Below are 26,050 nucleotides of genomic sequence, written 5' to 3'. Positions count from 1 at the left end.
CTATGCCAGGGCTAGGAGATGAGAAATACAGAATGTCCTAATGACACGGCGAGCTGTAGGCTCAGTTAACATCTTTAGGATGGACCCATAAAATCTGGCCACTGTTTTGTTAAACATCTGCAAACCGCAGACCTCCTTAGCCCCTAGCCATAGTTTCTGCTCCAAGTCTTGAAGCTGGGCTCAGTCCCATCTGTGACTCTTTTCTCCAGGGCTGAGGTGGGTGCTAGGCATCAAAGTGTGGAATGTCATCGTAGGAGTATCCCCCATAGCCTTTGGACGCATAGGAGGCGATGCGCAGATGGTAGAATCCTGGCAGGAACAGCAGGATGCCAATGACCAGGACAGGAACCGCCCGGTCTGCCCCCGCTTCGCTGATGTAGCCTGCCCGCAGGAGGGAACCTATGAGAATGAGAAAGGCGCCAATCAAAACAGCACTGCAGCAAGCGCAATGGCCTTATATGGAATCTTAGGAGGGCTTTCCTTAAACTGAGGGTCAATGTAGCCATCGTCTGTACTGGAGAGCCTTGCATATTTCCCTTTACTACTGGGGATTCCAGTAGCCAGGTTGGTTCGAGACAGCATCATAACACGCTGACACGGCTACAGTCGGAGCCCCGGCCCAGCCGCCCAGGCACCGACAGCTGGCTCCCAGTGGACAGCAGGCGATCCGAAGGCCTCATAGAACGCCGCCCCCAACTGCCTCCCCACATATGTTCTTTGGTGAAGTGTCTGTGCAAATCTTTCACCCATTTGGTGGGGAGCAAGGTGTTTTCTTATTACTGAGTTTTCAGAGTTCTCTACCTTCTGGATAAAAGTCCTTTATTAGATATGTGATTTGCAGATATTTTCTCCCAGTCTGTGGCTTGTCTTTTCATTACTGTAACAATGTCTTTCTAAGGATAAATTTTTCTTAATTTTGATGAGATTCAATTCATCTGTTTTTTTTTTGCATGCTGTATACAATTTTTAAAAATTTCAGTATTGTATCCAGAAAATCATTGCCTAGCCCAAGACACACAAAATATTTCTTTTATGTTTTCTTCTAGAAGTTTTATGGTTTTATGTCATACATTTAAGTCTGTGATTCATTTTGAGTCTTACCATTGTTTTTGTTTTTTTGCCTATGCACATTTAGTTGTTCCAGGACTATTTCTTGAAAAGATTATCCTTTCTCAACTGAATTGCCTTCACATCATTCCAAAAATCAATTTACTAAGTGTGGCTCTATTTCTGCAGTCTCTATTCTGTCCCATTGATTTATTGGTCTATCTCAAAACCAATACCACACTGTCTTATTTACTGTAGCTTTATAATTAGTCCTTCAACATTCCTCCTTTTTTTCAAAGTTGTTTTTGCTATTTTCATATAAACTTCAGAATTAGCTTTTCAATTTCTACACATACACACACACACACCCTGCTACAGTTTTCATTAGGATTGTGTTGAATCTATAGATGGATTTTGAGAGAACTGACATTTAACAACACTGAGTCCTCTAATGCAAGACCACGGCATAGCTTCCCATTTATTTCCATCTTCTTTAATTCCTCTTAACAACGCTTTGTACTGTTCAGTGTAAAGGTCTTATGCATCCTCTGTCAGATTCATCCCAAGTATTTCATATATTTTCTTAGAGTGTAAATAATGTTTTAAATTTTAATTTCTGATTACTTGTTGCTAATACATAGAAATAAAATGGATTCTTTCATATTAATCTTGTGTCAAACCTTACTAAACTCACTTATTTGTTCCAGTTGCACTGGCAAGAATCTCTCGTATAATGTTCAATGAAAGTGATGCGTGCTGATATCTTTACTTTGGTTCTGATCTTAGCAGAAAGCATTCAGTCTTTTACCATGCAGTATGAGAGAAACTGTAGGTTTTTCATAAATGCCCTTTATTAAGTTAAGGACCTTCCCTACTATTCCTGGAGCACTGAGAGTTTTAATGAAGAATGAATATAGGGCTTCCTAGGTGGTTAAGAATCCACCTGCCAATGCAGGGGACACGGGTTCGATGCCTGCTCCAGGAAGATCCCACATGCCGCGGAGCAACTAAGCCCATGCGCCACAACTATTGCGCCCATGTGCTGCAACTACTGAAGCCCACGCGCCTAGAGCCCGTGCTCTGCAATAAGAGAAGCCATGGCAATGAGGAGCCTGCGCACCACAACGAAGAGTAGCCCCCACTCACCGCAACTAAAAGAAAGCCCGTGCACAGCAACAAAGACCCAATACAGCCAGTAAAACAAATAAATTTAAAAAGAAATCGATATAAGCTTTTGTGAAATGTTTTTTTTTTCCCTTGCATATTAAGATGGTCACACAACTTTTCTTTCTCAGTCGGTTAATATGACGAATTATATTGATTCCATTCCTGTGATATATTATCCTTTTGACCGTCATGTAGTATCCTGTTTACATATTGTTGAATTCAGTTTTCTGGCCTCATAAAATGAATTGGGAAGTATTCCTCCTCTTCAGTTTTATGGAAGAGTTTGTGTAGAATTCGTATTATTTCTTCCTTATATGTTTGGAAGACTTCCTCAGTGAAGCCATCTGGATCTGGAGTTTTATTTGTGGAAAAGTTTTTAACTACAAATTCAGTTTAAATTTGTAGTTTTATTTGTGGAAAAGTTTTTAACTACAAATTCAGTTTATTTGTACAATTGTTCAGGTTTTCTATTTCTTCTTGAGTGGACTTTGGTAGTTTGTATCTTTCAAGGAATTTGGCCATTTTATCTAAGTTATCAAATTTAGATTGGCAGCGTTTTCTTTCAGGACCATAAATATCTTTGAAGACCCACTGTCTTTTAGCTTGCATTGTTTCTAAATGCAAAACCGGCTGTCATCGTTCTTTGTTCCTCTGCATGTAATGTGTCTTCTTACTCTGGCTGCTGTTAAGACTTTCTCTCTATTGCTTGTCTTAAGTAGGTTGATAGGATGTGTCTTGGTGTATTTTTCTTTATGTTTCTTGCATTCGTGGTTTATTGAGTTTCTTGGATCTGTGTTTATAGTTTTCACCAGATTTGGAAATTTTTCAGGCATTTCTTCAGATTTTTTTTTCTGTCTCTCCCCCTTTCCTCTCCCTCCAAATACACATATATTAGGCTGCTTTAAAGTTATCCCACAGCTCATTTATGCTCATTTCATTTGTTACAGGTTTTTTTTTCTTTCTATGTTTTATTTTGGATAGTTTCTATAGCTATGTCTTTAAGTTCATAAATCTTTTCTTCTGCAATATCAAAACTGTCGTTGATCCCATTCAGTGTATTTGTCATCTCAAACACTGTAATTTTCATCTCTAGAAATTTGATTCTGGTCTTTTTTTATATCTTCCATGACTCTACTTAACATGCTTAATCTTTCTTCTAGTTGCTTGAACATATGGAATTCAGTTATAATAGGTGTTTTAATGTCTTTGTCTCCTAAATCTATCACTGTCATTTCTGGGTTGGTTTTTTTTTTTTTTAATTAATTAATTTATTTTTGGCTGCGTCAGGTCTTAGTTGTGGCACACGGGATCTTTCATTGTGGTGGGCAGGCTTCTCTCTAGTTGTGGCATGCAGGCTCCAGAACACGCGGGCTCAGTCGTTGCAGCATGCAGGCTTAGTTGCACCGCAGCTCTTGGGATCTTAGTTCCCCTACCAGGGATCAAACTCACGTTCCCTGCTTTGGGAGGTGGATTCCTAACCACTGGACCACCAGGGAGGTCCTCTGGGTAGTTTTGATTGACTTCTCTCTTCCTTATAACCAGTACTTTCCTGCTTCTTTACATGCCTGGTACTCTCTTATTGGATGTCAGATGCTGTGAATTTTACCTTGTTGGATGCTGGATAATTTTTGTATTCTTATAAATATTCTTTAGCTTTGTTCTGGGTATGGTTAAGTTACTTGAGAATAATTTGACCCTTTCAAAAGTCTTGCTTTTAAACTTTTTTTTGGCAGGACCAGAGTAGCATTTAGTCTAGAGATAATTTTCCCCATTACTGAGGCAAAACACTTTTGACTACTCTACTCAGTGCCCCAAGAATTATGATATTTTCCACGCTAGCTGGTGGGAATGGGACAATTCCTGGCTATATGTGAACTCTGAGAATTTTTTCCTCTAATCCTTCTGGGAGGTTCTTTCCCCAGTCTTGGGTCATTTTCTCATATGCAGAACTGTGCATCTCTCTCTTACCTGATAATTTGTCCTGCAAACTCTAGCTTCTTTGGCTTCCTTGGACTCCCATCTCTGTCTCCTTATTTCAGGAAGACCTCCAGGGTCTGTCTGAAGTCCCCCCACCTGCACTGTGGCCTGGAAACTTTCTCTAGGCAGTAAGCTGGGGCAACTGTAGGGTTCACTTTGTTTCCCATCTCTCAGAGATCACTGCTCTTTGTTGTCTGATGTCCAATGCCTTGGGAACCTCTGTTCACATATTTTGTCCCTTTTTTTTTTTTCAAGTTGTTCCAGGTAGAAAGGTAGGTTTGGTTCTTGTTATTCCATCTTGACTAATAGAGGAGTCTTTTCCTCTGAGTTTAATTTTCTTCTTGCTGAAGTTCATCCTTCATAAATTCTTGGAGCAAAAATCTGAGGTAAGATTCTTTTATCTCTCAGTCTATGTATATTTGAAATTTTCTTTATTTTACACTCAGGCTTACATGCTGGTTAGCTGAATGTAGGATTCTAATTGTTTTTCTGATCACTCTGAGCCTATTACTCCATTGTCATCTATGGTTACTGATGAGAAATTGGCTTCAGGCAGAATGTCATTCATTTGCGGATAATCTGTTTCCGCTCTAGCAGCTTTTCAGATTTTTTTCTTTATCTTTATTATTTTTCAATTTCTCTACAACTTCTCTAGGAATGACATTTTTAAAACCTACTCAGAACTCAGTGATTTTCATTTTAGGGGCTCATTTTTCTTCATGTATAGAAAAAATTCTCCACCATCATTTGTTCAAATGCTGCTTCTTCCCTATTGTCTCCTTCTGAGACTGATTAAACAAATGTTGGAACTTCTCGTTTTCTCCACCATGACTTTTTGTTGTTGTTGTTGTTGTTGTTATGGGTAAAGAAACCTTTCATGAGAATTCGAGGCGCAAGAGGAAGATGCTGTGGAGGACTGGTGTGCAGTCCCCGCTGCCTCATGTGTACATGGCTCCATGGAGGCTCCCAAGTCGGTGCTTCTGCTGCTGCTTGCCAGCCTTAACTTGTTTGTGCTTCTCCCAGGTGTCATCACCAGCGGGCAGCTCGTGGCGGCACAGGGGGCAGGAGTTCGTCAGCCTGAGAGCCCCTAATGACTGTCCTCGGGAGGTTCTCAACTGCAGTCTTGGCAGCAGATGGAGGCAAGTGGTGACCCCAGTCTACTACCAACCCCAAGTCTTCCAAGTCCATCCTATTGAAAAGGGACCTTGCGCGCTCCAGCAGCATGTTGGTTAGGGCATCCTGCTCTGGGTTCAACGGCTCGCAGTCCTGTTCATCGAAATAGGACACCACGGCAGCGGGGCTGTGTCCACCATGACTTTTAATTTATCTTTCATGTTTTCCATTCCTCCATGATATTAGATGGTTACTGGGCATTTACTATGTGCTATAAGAACTATAACTTATTGATAAGAACTATATACTCATTTAATCCTCAGGGCAATACCATAAGGTAGGTACTAGTATATCTTTATTTTACCTTTGAGAAAACTGAGACACAAAGAGGTTTAAAAACATGCCTAAGGCCTCATAACTAGTAAGTAATAGAGTTGAAATTGAATGCCAGGTATGTGGCTTCAGAGCCCATGCATTCCACTAATATTCTATACTAGCTGTCATAATTTCATCTTTTTGTGCTGCTTTGTGTGCTGCAGTCTGGGTGATATCTTCAGACCAATTTGAGTTTACTAATTCTCTCTCCAGCTTATGTCTAGTCTACTTTTCAAAACATCAAATGAGTTTTTGATAGTTTATTTCTACCAGGTCTTATTTGGTTCTTTTTTTCATAAGCCGTATGCCTTCTATTCCTAATTTTATCTCTTTAAACATACTGCTATTAAAGTCTTTCAGATTGTTCTGTTATCCTAATTTTTGGCATGTGCACCACTCAGATCTCCCTTCATTAAAAAACTTGCCAGGGACTTCCCTGATGGCACAGTGGATAGGACTGCACACTCCCCATGCAGGAGGCCTGGGTTCGATCCCTGGTCAGGGAACTAGATCCCACATGCATGCCGCAACTAAAAGTTCACTTGCTACAACTAAGGAACCCACCTGCTGCAACTAAGACCCAGTGCAACCAAATAATGAATGAATGAAGAAATAAATTGATTAATTTAAAAAAAACCAAAAAACTTGCCATTCAGCCACAAGGGTTGTAGTTAGCTGACAACCTAGGGCTGTTAGGATCTGCCTTGGCTTTTGAGTTGAGGCCATGCTCTTCCTTGACAGTCTCCAAGCAATGACTGATTATGAACAGGGTACTAGAGTCTCAACATGGGACTCCTCTAATGGGCACTCTGTGCTCTGTAATACCCCTTTGGATTAGCCAGGACTTTGTCCAGTCAGCATCAAGTCCAAGGCTCTCACTGCCCGATCTTGCTTCCTCCCCTCTTCTCCTTCACAAGCATTACCCCTCAAAAAACCCCTTGCACTCCTAACTCCATCCCTGCATTTATTTTCTGGAGGACCCAACTAACACAGCATGTGAATTATCCAAGTTGTTTCATCTTCTGACTTTATCTCCTAGAAGCCTTTCTCTTCTCATACTTTGTAATGTTTTACTAGAGGGAGTTGTTTCTAAAGAAGTCCCGTGTGCCCTAAATTGCAGGGGAGTGCCATGGGTAGTTTCACAAGAAGCTCCATTGGCTCATCCTGTTCCATGACAAATTTTCTTTCAATTTCTTGGCTAAGGTTTCCCCCAACCACCACCACCACCACCACCACCACCACCACCACCACCACCACCACCACCACCACCACCACCACCACCACCACCACCACCATTGTGTTATAATACAAACTTAACCTTCGCACCCACACTGTTACAAACTGTGATTACAATTATACCCAGGTGACTCTTTTCTACCTACAGCTTTTGATCTCAGCTATGTATTTAAAATTTTATTATATTTTATCTGTCATTTCTATTTATTCGCAGTAGGAGATGAAAGGGGCTTCTTCTTCACCATAGTAACCCATACTTACCGAAGCCCCAAAACACACATTAAGTATATGTGCATATAACTGGTTTTCCATATAACTGCTTTCTCTGGTCATCCTGTCTGTTTTTTTTTAACTTTTAATTTTGAAATCATGATAGAGTCTCAGGAAGTTGCAGAGAAGTCTCATATGCTCTTCATAGTTTCCCCCAATCAGGAACCTGCATTTTAACCAAGTAATCAGATGACTCAGATGTAGATGCTGTCAGTTCCATACCCATATCCCTTGGACCTTTTCTGCCAACTGCTAGCATATGCCTCTAGCCAATGATGCTCAGAGTTGGTGTATAAACACCCCAGCTCCCTCACCCATCTCATGGGTTATTTCTGAGGCATGTGTTTTGTACCATTTCCTAGACTTTGCCTGCTGGATGAAGCTTTGATTACCAACTGTGGTAGCTGGCTTAATGGTACACTCTCCTTGGCTGTCTTCCTTTCCTTCATCACCTCCCACTTCTCTCCCAATGTAACTGACACTTCCCAAATGAGAGAATTGAACTCAAATCCTTGTCAAATCTGGACAGCTTATACCCGAAATGGTGTTAGGAAGCAGGTCCTTCAGATGGAATTCTAGAGTTGGGTCACTCGCCAGTCCATGGAGACAAGACCCCATTGCTGGCAGTGCTTGATGTGTTGTAGAAGCCCCATTTTAAGGACTCTCACTTGTCATGAATGGGGGTTAGGATACAAGTAGAAGGGGCTATGATGGTTTATATAGCCTTTCTAACATTTGAGAGATATGGAGGTGATAGTAATTAAAAGAACTTGTAGAGTCTGTTGGTTGTTATTAAGTGCCATTGATGTGATGAAAGAAGAAAATGATAGGCTGTAACTAACTATGCAACTACCAGTCTAGGGCATGGCATGAAAACCAGAAGACTTCTGTGACAGCATTTAAAAGTCTCCTAACCTCTTGCAGCTGGAGGGAAGAAGGGCCCGAAAATCAGGTCCAGGACCCAATGATTAGAGTGGCAGAAGTGTCCCACTCCCCTTCATTAGAGGGTAAGAGGCTTCCCTACCTTGCCTAAAGGCCAGGCAGAGGTCTCACCTAAGGCAGATACCTTGCGAGAGGATACTTGCCCTCTTTGAGACCTGCTACTACTTCCTCTTGTGACTTCTAGGCTAATCACTAAGGTCAAGTCCCAGCATGGTACCACTGTGGAAGTACCATCTCTGCTTAGAGAAATTGGATTTTTACAAAAAGAATCGCAGGATGTGACTAATAAGTAGCAACAGAAACCTGGAGAACACACCTGGGAATGGATTTTGAGGGTGTTGAGTCAGGACCAGAATGGAACATGGGGCTGGATTAGAAAAGTTTGTTGAGATGGAGGTACTTTCCTGGGTCTCTGGATTTACCATCCCGGCAAGGGCACCTGGAGCTGGGATGGCTTCTTGAAACTTGGAAAAAAAAAAAAAAAGGATCAGTGTTCAATAAAGAGACAGAAACCACAACACTAACTTAAATAGTAAAGTATTAGGTAGGTATAAGGATATTAACAAGGTAACTTAAAAGGTAAAAGAGCAATTGCTAAGTTATCACAAAGGCAGCAATGACAGGAGTAGATGCCTCACCCAAGGCTGGTGAAATAAGGTTAAGAGGGTAGAATTACCAAAATTGAAAGGCTTAGAGGAGGGATTCCGAGAAACTAAAACGCAGACCTCTGAGGAGGGTCACTAAAGTGTTGGAAAGTGGTGCTAAAGAGTACTGGGAAAACCACAAACTAGATTCAGCGGCTGCAAAGGGAAGGCACTGCTGTGCCAGGGTGAAGACGCTTCACTAGGGTGATTGCTGGGGCGAACAGGAAGCCGACAAGAAGCCCATCGGAAGACACAAGTCCCCGCTTCTTGCTTTAGCCTTGTCAACTCCCTTCTGCACTCCTTATTGGCAGGGCATAACGGGAGGCAACTGGAGATGCTGAAATATGATTTTCTTTTTTTAAAAAATGAATTTTATTTATTTACTGGCTGTGTTGGGTCTTCATTGCTGTGAACAGGCTTTCTCCAGTTGCAGCGAGTTGGGGGGGGGCTACTCTTTGTTGCAGTGCGTGGGCTTCTCATTGCAGTGCCTTTCCTAGTTGCGGGGCACGGGCTCTGGGTGAGGGGGCTTCAGTAGTTGCGGCTCATGGGCTTAGTTGCCCTGTGGCGTGTGAGATCTTCCTGGACCAGGGATTGAACCCATGTCCCCTGCATTGGCAGGCAGATCCTTAACCACTGCGCCACCAGGGAAGTCCCTGAAATATGATTTTCTGAGTCCTGGCTCCAGTACTAAACAATGGGGCATAGTGCTTAGGCAATAGCTTAGCAACTGACAGAAGGAATAGCTACAAACAACAATGTAGCAACGCATGAACTGCCCGAACTGGAGGAAGCAGTCAAAAGGTTCAGAGCCGTGGGCTGCCTAGAAGAAAAGTATTACCGAAAACCAGAGGACCCACTAGCTGAGATGTTCTCAGCAAGCCCCTTTCACTGGAGCAATAAGAAATGAGCTTGTGAAAGGGAGCACTGGCATTGTGGAGCAGCTCAGTGGTGGCTGTCCTTTCTAAGCGAAGGGGACGGTAGGGGGGCTGCTATGCGGCCGGACCCACTGTGTTTGTTAATGGTGTGACAATGGGATTCCAAAACAGCAGAGGCCAGGTGGCAGCACTTAACCATCAGAGGCAATGTGGATGGAAAGTCTGCCAAGGGGCCCTTACCCATAGGGATCGCTAGTAGACCTTGGAGTTCTGAACTTGGTTCAAAAGGAGAAGTGGCCTGAGTACGGGACACTTCTGGGCAGTGGTGATGGTTTGTTGATTAATCAGGAACCTGCAAAGGGCAAGATGGAAAACTTGGAGTTAAGGAAATCTGGAGAAGAAGCTATGGATTGACCTCTGAAGGAAGGTACAAAGTGTGTGGATCTCGGTCTCATTTCAGTGTCTACCAGACAGTGCCCATTGCAGAGGAGGCATCGAACAGCCAGGTAGACAGCAGCGTTCACCCTATGGCAATGAGCCATCCTCTCACCTCAGAGCGTGCACACCAGGCCGGAGAACCAAGAAGTCATGGCGGCAAGGATGGGAGCCATGCCTGGCCCAGCTGCGTGGGCTCCCCTCACCAAAGCTGATGTAGTAGTACTCAGTGTCCCGTCTGTCAGAGCAAAGACTGATGCCAAGCTCTTGATACGGGACCACCCCTGAAGGAGAGCACCCAACCACATGGTGACAGGTTGATTACAAAGAACCCAACCATCCCAGAGAGGCCATGATTCCTCTGTGACTTCATGGGATTGATACAGGTTTGTCTTCTCAGTGGGTAATGTCTTGGCTAGCACTACTATCCGAAGGCTCCCAGAATGTCTAATTTATCACCATGGGGTTTCCCCCAATAACGTGACCACGGATGAAGTGGGCACAGGACCATACTATCCACTGGTCCTACTGTGTGCCACGTCGACCAGAAGCTGCCATCCTGAGAAAATATCTGAATAAGCACTTGAAGGTGTACCTAAGGCATCAGCTAGAAGATAGGGTCGAGGTGCTGTCCTTAAAATATATTTATATACCTTCAGCCAATAGCCATTATGTATATACTGTGTTCCTGATCAGTAGAATGTACAGGTCTGGGAACCATGGAAGTGGACCTTCTCACCTTTATTCTCAGTGTCCCACTTGGTAAATTTGTGCTTCCTATCCTCAAGCCCTCAGGTTCTGTTAGACTAGAGATCCTAGTTCCCAGATGGTAAGGGGAGAACCCTCCTACCAGAGGACACAGTGATGGTTTTACTAAATCTAAAATTATATCTGCCTCCTGGCAACTTTGAGCTTCTCATGACAGGAGACTAGCAGGCAAAGAAAGGAGTTACTGAACTGGCAGGGGTAAGTGATCCTGGCTGGCCCAGGGCGCGGGGCATCTAGAATGGGTGGTGGAGAAGGAAGATGATGAGCATTGCTTAGTCTCAGGACCAGCTACAGCAGTGGCACTTTGGCTTGTTCCACTAACCTTCCTATCGTCTTCTTTTTTATTTTAAATAGTGACTGGCCACCACCTTGAAGAAGCAGTGGTAGCACATGAAACTTAAGGGGGGGTGCACGTTGATCTCAGGGGGTTCAAGAGGGGACTGTAATAGATACTGTCGTTGCCCTGCCCTTATCCTTCAGACCCATCCGTGTGCCCCCAAGACTTCCAGCTGCCAGCATCTCCATCACGGCTGAGGGATCTCTTCCCCGGAACTGCAGGAACCTGACTGTGAACATCGTAGATCACAAGTGCTGGGGAGCAGCCTCAGCACGCGGAGGTGGTGTGTAGATGCCCAGATCCCTTGTCCTTGGAGTGGGGCCATCCTGAGGCATGTGTTTTATCCCACTTCCTAGGGTTTCCCTGTGGGAGAAATCTTCACTTGCCCTCTGTGCTGGCTGGCTTAATAGTGCAGCCTTAGGGGGCTGCCTCTCCTTCCCTGTCTCACTTTCCCACTTCTCTACAGTGTTACTTACACCTCCCAAATAAACTGTTTTCTCAAGGTCAGCTCCTGGAAGGACCTATGTTGAAGACACATGTGGTTCAAGAGAAGCAATGATTTAGAGAGTGAACTCATTTCTATTTTTTAAAAAATCTCTCTCCTCCCTCTGCGTGTTCCTCCCCTCTCCCTCACCCCCGCCCCGTGTGTATGTGTGTGTGCGTGCACACGTGTGCGCGCACAAGCATGGATAATCTGTGAACAAGGCCTGTAAAGATGTAGACCAAGTATTAACAATAGTTCTTTCTGGGTGGTGTAATCATGCATATTTCAAAGTTCCTTTTAATTTGTCTGTTTAGTTTTTCTGCAGCTGCAACTATGCCTTCGCAGCTATCTGTAATTGGCAATTAGGAGATTATTAGTGAGTTCACTGGAGTGGCGGGGAGCAGCAGCCTGATGAATGGCAGGGGAGGGCGTGCAGATGATTCTCTCAAGAGGCTGAGCTAGAGAAAGGCAATGAGGTGGTCGCTAAGGGTGGGGGAAGTGGAGAGAGGGCTGTTTTAAGAGAAACTCGAGCCTGTTTATAGGCTGAGGGCAAGTGGCCAACGCCAAGAACGGAAACAAAAATGCAGAGTGGAGAGGGGAGAGTGGAAGCAGTCAGGTCCCAGAGGAGGTCTGAGAGGATTAGACTGGGACCCAGGTGGAGGAGTTCATTTTGAACAGGAGGCAACTTTGCCTTTGGACTTGAGGAAGGGAGGTAAGCATGAAGAAAGCTGTAAATGCACTGCCTTCCTCTATCTGTTTATTTTACACACAGCCTCAAAAGCAACAAAACTGGGACATTGGCAGAGACATGGATGGACCTAGAGAGTGTCATACAGAGTGAAGTGAGTCAGAAAGAAAAACAAGTATCGTATATTTTACACTCAGCCTCATTTCACAAAGGATTGATAGGTTGAAGGGGAGTGAACATTGAAAAGTCCCCCTCGAGGGACTTTCTTCCTGTGGTGGGACACAAGGTCCCCCACTGAGAAAGAAGCAGGGGTGTGTCTGTGGGGCTTGAGGAGACAGGCAAAGGTTTGGCATGGTGGGGAAGGGACAGAGAAACGGGGGGGCTAGCTGCATGGTTTATAAAGACCATTGGATGGAGCTGAGGGCCCAGATGCGGCCCAGCTCCAAGCTGCACAACTGTGGCATCTTCTCCAGCACCTGGGGGTGGAGAAGCCTGTGCCTCTTACTTGCTTTGGCTTCAGGCGAGTCACGTCACCCCTCTGAGCTGCAGTTTCCTCGTCTGCAAAGGGGGAGAAAAATGACAAGTCTGGAGGGCTGTTGTGAGGATTAAATAAAGCCATGGACACCAAGCACCTAGTGCAGTGCCTGGCACACAGGAGTAGCTCAATCCACGTTCATTCTCTCGCCCCTCCCTGTTTGGCTGCACTGAGCCAATGTTGCCTGGACAGAAAGGGGCCTGGGGGTTGGTACCTCATACTGATGGCTGCTGTTAGACTTTAAATACAGGCGACTGTATTTAGACAACTTTAAATACAGGCAACTCCTGACGTTCACGTAGCTATGTTCTACTAAGTTGCTGCAGAGACTGAAATAGGGGATGTTGAATCATTGCCCCTTGAGGCAATATGGCGTTAGTTTCCTGTGAGCCTCTGGCCACATTTTCATCAACTGATCAATACATAACCTTGTTTTATGTGTGTTTCTGTTTAAAGACACCTTATTTAATATACGCTGTTGATTCATTACTGTTGAACTCATGGTCAACAGCACTAAAACTCATGCCTGAGTGAAGCTTATCAAACACACATATTTTCTTCCCAAGGCCCATCACAGCCTTCGTGCACTTGGGAACACTAGACAGCACTTCAATGCCATGCTTGGGAGTTATTTTAAAACAGCAAAATTACCAATAAAAAGCCCCAAAGTGAGAAAAACGTGGCACTGAATAGACTGTGAAAAGCTAATAGTATGAGAGCTGAAACAAGAAGGCACAATGGCCCCTGGTTCCACCTTTGCTGGGAACATGCGTGTCGGGCAATCTAACTTTTTGCCACCCTGGACCTGTGTATGTCCACAAATGACAGTGAAAACACCTCAAATATTGATTGGGGGGTTACAAGTAAATCTGAGGGGTAGGTGAATTTGCAAATACAGAATCCTTGAATAATGAGAATCAACTGTCTTTATTGTTTTTTTAATTGAAGTATAGTTGATTTACCATGTTGTGCCAATCTCTGCTGTATAGCAAATATTTTTTTCTGATTGTAAAATTTAGCAATAAACAAACAGAGCTATACAGTGTCATAATTAAAGTCCTCCCCCTACCCTAGCCCACAGATAAACATGGTTAGGATTGCTACAGCGTTCTACAGGTTTTTGGTATACAAATAATGCCTGTGAGCGTGCGTAGGACTGTGTGTGTCCATGTCTGTGTATCTGTGTGTATTTGGTTTTTTTTATAAATTTATTTATTTATTTACTTATTTAATTTATTTATTGGCTGTGCTGGGTCTTCGTTGCTGCACACAGGCTTTCTCTAGCTGCTGAGAGTGGGGGCTACTCTTCATTGTGGTGTGCAGGCTCCTCATTGTAGTGGCTTCTCTTGTTGTGGAGCACGGGCCCTAGGCACATGGGCTTCAATAGTTGTGGCAAATGGGCTCAGTAGTTGTGGCTCACAGGCTCTAGAGCACAGGCTCAATAGTTGTGGCGCACGGGTTTAGTTGCTCCGTGGCATGTGGAATCTTCCCAGGGCAGGGCTCGAACCCGTGTCCCCTGCATTGGCAGGCGGATTCTTTACCACTGCACCACCTAGGAAGTCCTATCTGTGTGTTTTTGGGTCTCTTCTTTTTTTTTCCACTCAACAACATCTCTTGGATAGCTGTGAAAAATAATTTTTCTTTAAACTCCTGATTTTCTTTTAGAGATGAATAGATGGGTGGCAGGGACTTCCCTGGTGGCTCAGTGGTTAAGAATCCACCTGCCAATGCAGGGGACGTGGGTTCAATCCCTGGTCCAGGAAGATCCCACATGGCATTGAGCAACTAAGCCTGTGAGCCACAACTACTGAGCCCAAGTGCCACAACTACTGAAGCCCATGCACCTAGAACCTGTGCTCTGCAACAAGAGAAACCATCGCAATGAGAAGACCCCGCAACCGCAATGAGGAGTAGCCCCAGCTTGCCACAACTAGAGAAAGCCTGCGCACCACAAGGAAGACCCAATGCAGTCAATAAATAAATAAATAAATTTTTTTAAATTAAAAAAAAAAAGAAGTGGTGGCATACACTGCAGTCAGGATCATGAAGTCTTGGTTCAGACCCCTTAACCACATCAGGTTGGGGAAACAGATCCAGAAAGAGCGATGATTTGTCAAACAAATACAACCAACAGTCTGCGGGAGTGTAGTATTCAGCATCTTAGTGGAGATGGTGTAAGTTCAGAACAACAGCTAGAAGGGTGAAAAGACTAAAAGCTGGAGAGTATTGTGAAGGGTCCAAGAGACTGCAACTTTCAGCCAGAGAAAACCATGTTCTATACACTTCAGAAGAGATTGGTGCTAGACATTAAGAGGAACTTAGCTACTGAAAGGATTTAAACAATAGCATAAAATAGTACCAAAGCCTTTTCTAAAAACAGCTGTAGAGTAGCATGGGGTACACTAAGCTGCTGCAGCAGAGCCCCAAAATACAATGGCTTCTAGAAAATGGAAGTTTATTTCTCATTCTCTAGTCCACTTCGATGGGTGGCTCCACTCCATGCGGTCATTCAGAAACCCAGGTTCCTTCTTTATCTTTGCTCTGTCAGCCTCTTGGAAACATTATTGAAGCTGGGTTCCTTACACATCTGTGTTTCAACTCAAGGCAAGAGGAAATGGAGCAGGGAAGAGCAAAAGCCTTAAGGACTATTTCTATTTACATTCTGTTGGAAAGGATTTAGTTGCAAAGCCGCACTGAGCTGCAAAAGCCGCTGCAAAATGCGGTATCTGGCAGACTAGCCCTTTCTCCAGCTACTATATTGCTATAGAAGAGGAGGATGGATCACATGTTGAATAAATGAAGCCCACTGCTTCATCCATCATCAAGTCTTTTTTCATTTCATTTCAAATGCTTCCTAATGTAGACCCTGCCTTCTTGACAAAGAAAAAAAAAATGGAGGTACATATCAGTGCATCATTTGGGATTCTTTTGTTTGTCAAGAGACAACACAATGCTATTAAACCTGCTTAAGTAATAAGATGGACCATCTCATATATCCAAAAGTCTAGGCTCTGCATCAGTGCACCAGCTCCTCTTCCCTAGGATTCTCCCCTCCTCTGTCACGTGCTGGCTGCCTCCTCAGACTGGGAGCAATTCCAAGTATCAGCACCAAACACATCCACATCCAGCAGTGGAACAGACTGTTTTTGAAAGGGAAGAGACCATTTGCAGAAGCCACCTCCCTGCCACAGGGGTCCCCTCTGGCTTTTCAGGCCAGACCTGCCTCACATGTCCAAACCCAGACCATCACTGGCGACAGGAATGCAACCACCACGATGGACTTCGACCAAACGGAATTTACTGCTAGAGCTGGGCTGGGGTCAGCAGTCCCTTGGTCACATGGCAAAGGGGACTACCTGAACAAAATCAAGCCTCTGACTGCAAGGACAAGCAGATGAATGGCTGTTGCATGAGCTACCAGCTTGTTTCTGGCAATGATGGAGACGTGGAACCAGGAAATGATGTAACAGAGGACACATAAATAGCAGAGGGGTAAACCTCGAGCCTTTTCTTAAATTGTGGCTTGACAACGTTTACCTCCAGTGAAGACATTGCTGGAGGAGCCAGAAACTTGGAGGAGCCACCCTCATGCCTCCTTCTTTCTCACCCCATATTCAATCCATTACAAAATTTCATCGTGTCTGTATTTTCAATACCCTGGCTTTCTCTCCTTATGCACTGTCGTGGCCCCAGTTCAGGTCTCATCTCCTGCAGGCACTGTGACAACAATAATTTACTGCTGCCCAGTCTCTCTTCCTGAAATCCATATCTTTGCTACTGTTATTCAGCGACACACCTTCACTGTTTGCAGAGCGCTGCACATACGCAGACACATCAGAAAGCGTCTCTGCCTTCATCTTGCTGATGGGATAGTGAGAATCTCCTTGACTTCCTGAAACCCCACGTCAGACCAGATCAGTCCCCTGCTTGAAAGCCCAGTGCCTTGAGGAAATCTATCACCATGACCCTCAGTGCCCTCCACCTCTCCCTAGCCCCTTTCCCACCCCACCCAAGACTAGAGAATCACATGCACTTGCCAAAATGTGCCTTCCCCTTTTCACGCCTCCAGGCTCTTGCACATGCTGCCCCCTCTGCCTAGAAATCCCTTATCCCCTCTCCATCTGGCGTACAAGGTCTCCCACTACTCTTTCTCCCTCTCTCCTGCTCCCTCCTCCCGCCTCCACACCGCCCGCCCCCCAATAGAGCACTCCAGAAATGTTTGCTAAGTGGAGACAACTCCTTGGGTCAGACATCAGTCAGGGCCAGGACTTTCCAACTTTTCCCTCTAGCACTCCTTAAGAAAGTGAAGAGGAAATGGGACCCCAGGGCTTAGGAGTGTGAGGGTGTTGAACTTGCTCTAAGCCAGCAGGGTATTTCTCGAGGTTCAGCTTTATATTTTATGCAAAAGTTGTATCCTACGCAGATTAAACAACATATCCGTGTTTGTTTGAATACACAATGTTATTTTTCCCAAATCTTCACCTTGATGATCCAAAAGATATTCCTCCTTTACCTGTCATCCTCCCAAATTAACTGTCCCCCACCCCCCATCCGCCGCAGGGACCCCAAGCGAGACCAGAATGTTGTTCCAAGCGCAGACCCTGAAGGAGCAGCTGGGTTTCACACCCCTGGGAGCTGGAGAATAGTGGGGGCGGGGCGGGGGTCCTGCTGGCTGGCGGCTGGGCCCGCCCCTCCTCTCCACCCCCGCCCGCCGCGGGGGCGGAGTCTCTGAGGCCCCGCCCCCGGGGCGGGGAGGGAGCCAAGGCCGCCGGCAGCTCAGGCTCGGCTGGTTCCGGGTTGAGAGGCTGCGCTCGGACCGGAGCAGTGGCCGCTGAGCCGGTGAGGGTAAGGAGCCGCGCGGGGCCGGGTCTTGGGGCCGGGATCGGGCAGCTGAGCGTGCTCACAGCGCTCCTCTCCTCTGCCAGAGACAGCCGAGGTGCGGCTCTGCCTGGATTCCCCCTCCCTCGGAATTCCCCATCCCCAGCTTCGCCCCCTCCCCCCACCGCACCCATACCGGTATTACAGCCCCCCAAGGCCTCCGCCCCCTCTCCTAGATCCCCCTCTCCCAGCACCCATCCCTTCTGATTGCCCCTTTCCCTAGAAGCTTCCTGCTAGGAGCACCCTCCTTCAGACACCCACGGCCCCCTCCCTCCAGCACCCATCGCTCTGGGTCACCCACAGCTTCGAGACACCTTCCTGGGATCGCTTCCCAGGTGGTCTCTACGCCACGCCTCTTACTCGCGTTACCCCGCTCCCAGACAGCACCCCTTCCTTCTCCTGTAGCTCCCGCTTCTCCGGGCCTGCTCCCCGCACCCATCCCTAGGTGCTGCCCCCGACAGTGCCGCACTACCCCAGCCGGCCCCCTGCATCTCGTGGGACCCTCTCCGCCTCCCCCGGCGCCATGGCGTGCAGCCTCAAGGACGAGCTGCTCTGCTCCATCTGTCTGAGCATCTATCAGGACCCGGTGAGCCTGGGCTGCGAGCACTACTTCTGCCGCCGCTGCATCACTGAGCACTGGGTGAGGCAGGAGGCTCAGGGCGCCCGCGACTGCCCGGAGTGCCGGCGCACGTTTGCCGAGCCCGCGCTCGCGCCCAGCCTCAAGCTGGCCAACATCGTGGAGCGCTACAGCGCCTTCCCGTTGGACGCCATCCTCAACGCGCGCCGTGCCGCGCGACCCTGCCAGGCACACGACAAGGTCAAGCTCTTCTGCCTCACGGACCGCGCGCTGCTCTGCTTCTTCTGCGATGAGCCCGCGCTGCACGAGCAGCACCAGGTCACCGGCATCGACGATGCGTTCGAGGAGTTGCAGGTAAGCTGCTCTGCCGGCCTGGGGCGGGGGCGGGGGCGGGGCCGGATCGGGGGCGGGGCCAGGGCTGGACCGCGGGCGGGGCCCAGTCAGAATTGCCATGGGGCGGGGCCGCCGGCCGTGTCAGGGCCCTATCAGAATTAGGACGGGGCGGGGCGGCGACGAGGGGGCGGTGTTGGGGGTGGGGCTTTGGGCCGTCTTCACCCGGAGGGGTCTCAGATGGCTGAAGTGGGGGGTGGGTCCATGGTTGAAGAGAGACCGCCAATGGAATGGGACAGCAGGGACAAATGAGATCAGAGCTGGACCAGGTGCGGGCTGGGGCAAGGTTAGGGACGGGGCCGAATCAGAGCTGGGCAAGGGCAGGGCCACTGTGAGGGATCATGGGGCTGGACCTGGAGACAGGACCCACGTAAGAATGGTTCAGGACTGGGTTGGGGGCAAAGACACGGATGGGGAGTGGAAACAGTCGGGGCTAGACAGGGGATGGGGCCGCCATCCGAGGATGAGTCTAGACTCTACAGAGTAGCTGAGCTACAGGCTTTAGGGCATGATGCCCCGGGGGTCGGCCAGGTATGCATCAGGACTTGGGGAGCAGTAAGCTCTGGGCAGGTCAGGGTTAAATCTAAGAGAGGGTCTAAACGAGTGTCAGCAAACTGCTGAGAGAGGGGGTTTAGGTGCCGGGGGCTAGGCTGAGGTGTGTGATGGTCTAAGGCTGGGATCAAGTTCAGATACTGTAAAAACCATTCTGGGTTTAAATCACAGTAGAGGCCAGGTGGAGAGCGAGGACAGGACATAAAGACTCAAAATTTGGAGACTAAGGCCCTGAGGTGAGGTGATTCAAGAAAAGCGAGGTAGGTGGACCTCTAGGAGTCTCCAGGAACTTTCAGTGATCTTCTTAGCTCTGTCACCCACATCAGGACCTAGAGGACTAAATGAAACAGCACATGCAGGGTAACCTGAACATAGCCTAAAACTGTAATTGGTCTCCCTTAAGCCTTCCCATCCTCACTGACTAACTCCTACTCAACTCTCAAAGCCCTGCTCAAAGGCCCTCTCTGTGTAAGCCTTCTCTAAGCTCCATTGGCCAAAACAACAGCATTAGAGCTATAACTCCCTAATCTCTGTTAGTAAGTGTAGTGTTGTTTTTTTTTAGTGTTCCAAGATTAGCTATATTTGGGAAATATGGTATATTCTCTATATCCTCCTTGGAGGATTCTCAGTGTACATTTGCATATTAAAGGCTTGGAGAAATCTTGTTGGAAAGAAACTTATTTTGCTATGTTTTATAAAATGATTCCCAAGCTTGTCTGAGCCTGGAATCTTTTTCTCGAGCTAAACCATTTAAATCTAGCAGCCCCGTGTCTTTTGCTTTGGGATACCAGGCTAGCACACAGTCCCCAAGAGAAGGGACAGTCTTTTAGTTATCGTATCTATGGCCCCAAAGCTTGGCACAAGGCCTGGCCCACAGTGCCCATCAGTAAAGGTTGAATGAATGACTAGCCCTGACCTGAGCTGGCCCAGACTGTGGAGCCTTTGCAAGTAGAAGGTTTTTGACTCCTTAAGCAGGAGCTAAATAACTATTTTCCCTGTTGTAGGGATTGCACCCTCGCCCCCCTTATACATGAGTCTCTGTGAACCAGCCTGCACCAGCAGATGCCCTGGCCCTAGGAGAAATGACCCCAGGTTCACCTTACCCACTCCTTGCCCCTTTAATTCCTTAACTCCCTTCCAATTTGGCTGTTTGAGGATGGAGAGCAAGAGTGGGGGCTCTGGGAGCTTGCACAAGGTTGGCATTGGCCCTCGACCCCCAGAGCCCCATTTGCCAGGCGCTGGTGTCCCCATCTCCCCGTCTATGAAATATATAAACAGGGAGGAGGAGAGAAGCTTGGACAGGGCTGGGCGCAGGTTGTTCGAGTTGGAGGGACTCTGTCTGAAACCATCTGTCCAACCTCTTCATTATGTAGATGTGGAGGCTGAGGTCCAGAGAGGTGATGTGACTTACCCAAAGTCACACTGCCAGACAGTGAGAGAGCCAACCTAAAAAGCTTGGTTTGACCCCGGCCAGATCCCACCCCTGCCGCTCACCCTCTCCTCTCCCTGTCTGACTTTTTAGCTGGATAGAACTCTGCCTTCCAAGGCTTGGTTCCCCTGTCTGCAAACCAGGAAATCCAAATGACTGTGTTGCGGTTCTTTGCAGTCCATTCCATGACCTGGGGCAGGCAGGAGAAATTGAACATGTATTTTCTACAAACATTATTGAAACACTGTCATTCTTGGGTAAAAAGAAAAAGAGGACTGCCACTCACTTACCCTCTAGTGTACTGTCCTGGGGTCAGTCACACTTGGGTTCCAGTCCTTCCTTTAGCACTGTCTGTGTAATCGGCAAGTCGCTTCATGGAAGCCTTGATGCTCTCGCCTGTAAACTGGGGTCAGGATGATTCTTGCCTACCAGAATTTTCATGAGGCTAACCTGAGATTAACCTGCTATTGTGATGCCTGGCACATGGTAGGGGCTGGGTCAGCATGCGTTCCCATCCCTTCTTCTTCTACCTATGAGAACTCATGTGCCCCACGGGGCTAATGCCCAGAACTGCCTCTCACCTGAGAAGGAGGCCTTGCTTTGGTGTCTCCTTTGGCCTTGGCAAGAAAGTAGAGAAACTTGCCTCCCCCTGGAGAAGTAAGCTCCTGGGTGAGACACAAGCCTCTCCCCACCCTCACTACCCCACCCCCTACCCTCACTACCCCACCCTCCTTCTTCATGGGGAAGTGGAGCTCATTAGCTATTTATGCACTGGAAATGAGGCTGAGCCTGCTGGTCCCCCCCCACCTCTCCCAGCAGCTGGTGGTTCATCCCCAGGTATCCTGGAGGCTGGGCTTGGACCCTTCTCCTGGAGAATAACAGACTCAGAGCCTTGGAGATCGTCTGATGTAAACTTCATTTGACAGATGGGGCAATGGCAGGGAGGGGGTGAGGGAGGAGGGGGAGACATTTCCCAGGCCTTGAGGCCAGAGGAGGCTACTCCTGACTCAGCCGGAGTCTCTTCACACCCCGCCTAGCAGTTGGGCTGGAGCTTCTCATTTATTATAAATCCTGGAGGCAGCAGAGCAGAAAGGTTAAGGAGTCTGGCTTTGTATTCAGGCAGCTCCAGTCTTACACTCCCATTTTCTGGCTGTGTGACCTTTGGGAAATTCCCTATCATCTCTGAGCCTCAAGTTCCTCATTCACAGCTTGGGAATAATGGGGTTGAATTAAATGAGATGACATTTGCAAGAACTTGGTACTGCACTTGACACATAGTAAACACTCGATAAATGACAGCTCTAGTATGTTACATCATACTCAGCACTATTGCCGTTTGGGGCCTGATAAGTCTTTGTTATGCAAGGCAATCCTGTGCATCATAGGATGTTTAGCAGCATCCCTGGCCTCCAGCCACTGGATGCCAGTAGCACCACCCACCCCAAACTCTGACAACCAAAAATGTCTCCAGGCTCCATCAAATGTCCCATAGAGTCAAAATCATCCCTGGCTGAGAACCCAGGCCTAGAGAAGTCCTACTCAGCTTTCTAGGCTCAGCTCAAATATCACCTCCTTCGTGAAATTTTCCCTGACCTGCCAAGCAGAATTGCTTTGTACCTCAGATTGCAATACTGGGGTCAGATCCTGGCATCATCACTGATAATCTGTGTGTCCTTGGTGAGATCACTTCAGTTCTCTAAGCCTCCACATGCTCGTCTACAACGTGGGGATAATATGACCTTCCTGGGAAGGATGTTGTGAGAGTTAGGGAGGCTGTATCAAAAGTGCCTGATACTGTGCCTGGCACACAGTAGCACACAACAGTTTTTAAATATCTTTATTTTTTCTGATTATAAAATTAACATAATAAACAGAGGTATATAATGTAAAACTTAAAATCCCCCTATAATCCTACCTCTTGGAAAAACATGGTCTTTTTCTTAGAGATTCGTTTTAGAGTTCTACAGGATTTTTGTTGTGTAAATAGCATGTGAGCGTGGGGTATGTGTGTATGCGTATTCCTCCTTTTTTTTTTCCCACTGCTGAGCACTGGACCACAGAGCAAAGGGGTTGGAAGGAGCCCCATCTCAGAAGGGTCTGGGGGCTTCTCAGCCAATACTTACTGAGCCCTAGCCCACTATCCGGGACTGTCCTAAGCGCTTTTCTTGTATTGCCTCCTCTACTCTTCATAACACCTGTCAAGTGGGTATGTAATGTACTCTTTGTACAGGTAAGGAAACAGAGGTTCAGAGGAATTCAGTGACTTGTTTGGCCACGCAGCTGGCAGATAGCAGGGACGGGATTTGAAGCCTGGCCGGCTGGCCACGCATAGCCTCCGAGCTGCCTCTGAGGGCTGGGTAGTGGTCTCCCCCGCACCCCGCCTGTCTTTGTATTTCAAGTGTACTCAGCACAGGGTCAGGCTAAGGACACAGTCTGCCCCTGCCAGCGGATGCACCGAGGGCAGGTGCTGGATGTCATCCTGCTCAGCTCCCCGGCCATCTCAGCTTCCTAACCTCCAGGGGAGGGGTTGGATGCAGTCCCAGCCACCCCCTCCAGGTCTCACGTGACCACTGGAGCCCTTCCCAAGGTCTCCTTCATGCCAAGGGAGACAGCAGTGAATCAGCCTGGGATGGGAGCCCTGAGGAGTTGGGCATGGGTATCCAGAGATGCCAAGGCAGCCACACGGGGAAAGAACAGAGCTGGGGGACTGGATTCAAATCCTGGCGCTGGCTTCTTCCAGCTGGGTGGAAGGGGCTGCCTTCTCTTTGCCAACCTGAGAAGTGGAAATAGGAACAAAACTGTCCACTTAATGTGTGAAGAGGGAGAGAGAGTTGCTGCCTATTCAGAGACAACTGTTGTAAAGGCGCTTTATTTTGTACCGTGGACAGGGAGGCAGCCAGGTTGTCTGTGTTCGGGGGAAGCAGCCTCTAATGTTACTTTTCCCAGGAGAGGGCAGGATTTGTGTGCAAAGAGCAGCCTCTGTGGGGGCGAGGATGGCAATGAGTCAGACCCAGGGCCGCTGTTGGTATCTCTGCTTCCCTCTTCACAGGTGTCTGTGGGCAGCCAGGAAAGCCGTGTTCATCTAGCATACCTTGGCTAAGCAGGGGCCACAGTGTCAAAACTCAGAATTGAAGTTGGGGGCCCCATGATGTTTATTTTCTAGAGAGAAAAGGATCTGGTAAGAAGTGACAACAGAAACAGTAACAACCCTACAAAAACACTAGCCAGAGTGTATTGGACACTTGTTATGGACCAGGTGCTGTTACGGGCATTGAATCCTCACAGCGGCACTTTTTCTTTTCCCTGCTCCCCCAGTGGGACTAGGATCAGCCCCATTTTGCAGGTGAAGACCTTGAGGCTCAGAGGCTCAGTAATGTGCCAAAGATCACATTGCAAGTAGGAGGAAGGGCTGGGATTTAGACTCAGGTCTGTCTGGCTCAGAACTCATCCTCCTCACCAAAACCCTAACTACTTCAGGGAGCATCCAAATGGGGAGGGACCTCAGAAACCAACCACTTCCATCCTCTCCCCACTTTACAGATGGGAAAACTAACTTGCCTGAGGTTGGTCCAGAGCCCAGCTCCCTGGAATTTCAGAGTAGTGCTGTTTTCACAGCACCATGTACCTTCCAGACCTTGAAGTCTGCTTGAACACTGGGGTGGGTGTGGAGGATTTGGAGATGGTTCTGTCTTGGCTTCAGAGATTCATTCAATAATTTCTTCAGTTGACACTCCTGCAATAGCTAGCTGAGAGCCAGGTCCTGGGCCCAGGAGAGAGCAGGACAAGCGTGGCCCTAATGTGGTTCTTGGAAGACAGGCCCATAAGCTGCAAGGTCATGTCCTAGGCTCCTCTGGCTGTAACTGAGGCTTGCCCAGGTCCCCTTGGAGCTGACAACTGAACTGAGTCCGGAAAGCAGAGAAAGGAGCATTACAGAGGGAATAACAGCATCCACAGCCCCACTGCCCAGGTTCAGAGAGTGACGGGGCAGACGCCCTTTCTCGTTTAATCCTCACAGCGGCCCTAGGAGGTGGGTCTCATTGCCCTATTTATACATAAGGAAACTGAGGCTCAGAAACTGTGCCTAAGGCCATGCAACCAATACGTGTCGCTGAAGCTGGAACTCAGACTCAGCTTATCTGAGTCAGCCAGGGACAGGCATGGAGGTGAGCCAGTGGTTCATTGTAGCTGGAGGGGGAAGGGTGGGAAACTGAGGGTTGACCAGCTCATAAAGGGTCACCCCCACCCAAGGAGCTCGGGCTTGATCCTGGAGATGTGGGGGAGCCAGGAGCAGGTTGGAGCAGGCGAGGCTAGCCTGGTCAGTGTGCATTAAGGGGCAGCGTGCAGGTGGCACTGGTGGGGCAGCCTGGAGGAGGGGGAGTGGCCACAAGATGCTGCCTGCGGAGACCGTGAGGCTCAGAGTGGACGGGGCGGGGCTCAGCGGCAGAGAAGTTGTATGAGAGTTCAGGTCTGTTGGGAGAAGCAGCAACATCAGAGGTCTGTGAGTAGAAGAGAGACTTGGGGGGAAAGGAGAAAAGAGGCAAGTTCAGTTTGCCGTGTGAAGATTTGGGGCATCCTTGGGTCAGAGAGGGGAGGAGAAGGCAGTACCGGGCACAGAGAAGGGGAGGGGGCCTTGAGCACCTACTGTGTGCCATTCCGTGCTGGGCCTTTCAAGGGTGTCATCTCATTTACTCCTCATCACATCCCCGTGGGTGGCTCTTGTCCTCATTTTATAGATAAGGCTCTGAGAGGTGGACCCTGAGAGGAGAAGAGATGATCTACTCAAGGGCACACAGGCAGGATTTAAACCCCGGTTTTTCTGACACCCGTGTCCACTGGGCAGCACTGCTTGGTGAAGGGGGTGAGGGGTCCCTGGAGCTGGGGGAGATGGCTTCCAGTAGCACCTTTGTCCTCTGGCTGGCCTTGCAGGAGGGGAGGTCTGGCCTTGCAGGAGGGGAGGTCTGGCCTTGGGGGCATGTGAGCCCTGGCTCTCTGTCCTCCCCCTCAGCCGCTGCCCCAGTCCTGGCCTCTCTGTGCCTATGGGAGCCCCAGAGCCTCCCGGCTGACATATTTGCATAATTGTGTGCTTAGGTCTGCACCAGTCCTGACTCTGCCCTCTCTCCGGAGGGAGGGGTGCAGAGCTGTGGCTCTGCCCTCAGAAGGGTGTCCCTCCCATCCCCGATTCTTGCCCTGTTCCAGCGTTGATGGGGTCTGCAGAGTCCAGCTCCCCCAGGCGGACCTCCAAGGTCTCCTCCACCCCACCCCCAGCTAGCCGCACTGGCCTTTCCAGCTTGTGACTTACCCACATGCCTGGCTGCGGCCATCCCCAACTGC

The 26,050-nt window shown here is 48.0% G+C and overlaps 1 protein-coding gene and 2 pseudogenes across 4 annotated transcripts in view; 1 reads left to right on the top strand and 2 right to left on the bottom strand.

The window, feature by feature from the left end:
- Nucleotides 1-223: 223 nt before the first annotated feature.
- On the bottom strand, nt 224-585 carry LOC130855404 (transmembrane protein 230-like; annotated as a pseudogene).
- A 4,544-nt stretch (nt 586-5,129) lies between these two features.
- Nucleotides 5,130-18,296, bottom strand: LOC130855363 (E3 ubiquitin-protein ligase RNF181-like; annotated as a pseudogene).
- Nucleotides 17,624-26,050, top strand: part of TRIM62 (tripartite motif containing 62) — a 31,272-nt gene continuing 22,845 nt past the window's right edge. Inside the window, exons 1-3 of one of the 4 annotated variants that reach the window (XM_057708437.1) lie at nt 17,642-17,738; nt 17,819-17,909; nt 18,177-18,702. In XM_057708437.1, the coding sequence (XP_057564420.1) occupies nt 18,295-18,702 (408 nt within the window). In that variant the 5' untranslated portion in view covers nt 17,642-17,738; nt 17,819-17,909; nt 18,177-18,294. The other 3 variants (XM_057708430.1, XM_057708443.1, XM_057708425.1) reach the window with 3 other exon arrangements.

The sequence above is a fragment of the Hippopotamus amphibius genome, chromosome 1 (genome assembly GCF_030028045.1).
Source record: "Hippopotamus amphibius kiboko isolate mHipAmp2 chromosome 1, mHipAmp2.hap2, whole genome shotgun sequence".
Taxonomy (NCBI): Eukaryota; Metazoa; Chordata; class Mammalia; order Artiodactyla; family Hippopotamidae; genus Hippopotamus; species Hippopotamus amphibius.
Note: the sequence above shows the minus strand (reverse complement) of the source record. Positions and strands in the feature narration are given on the sequence as shown.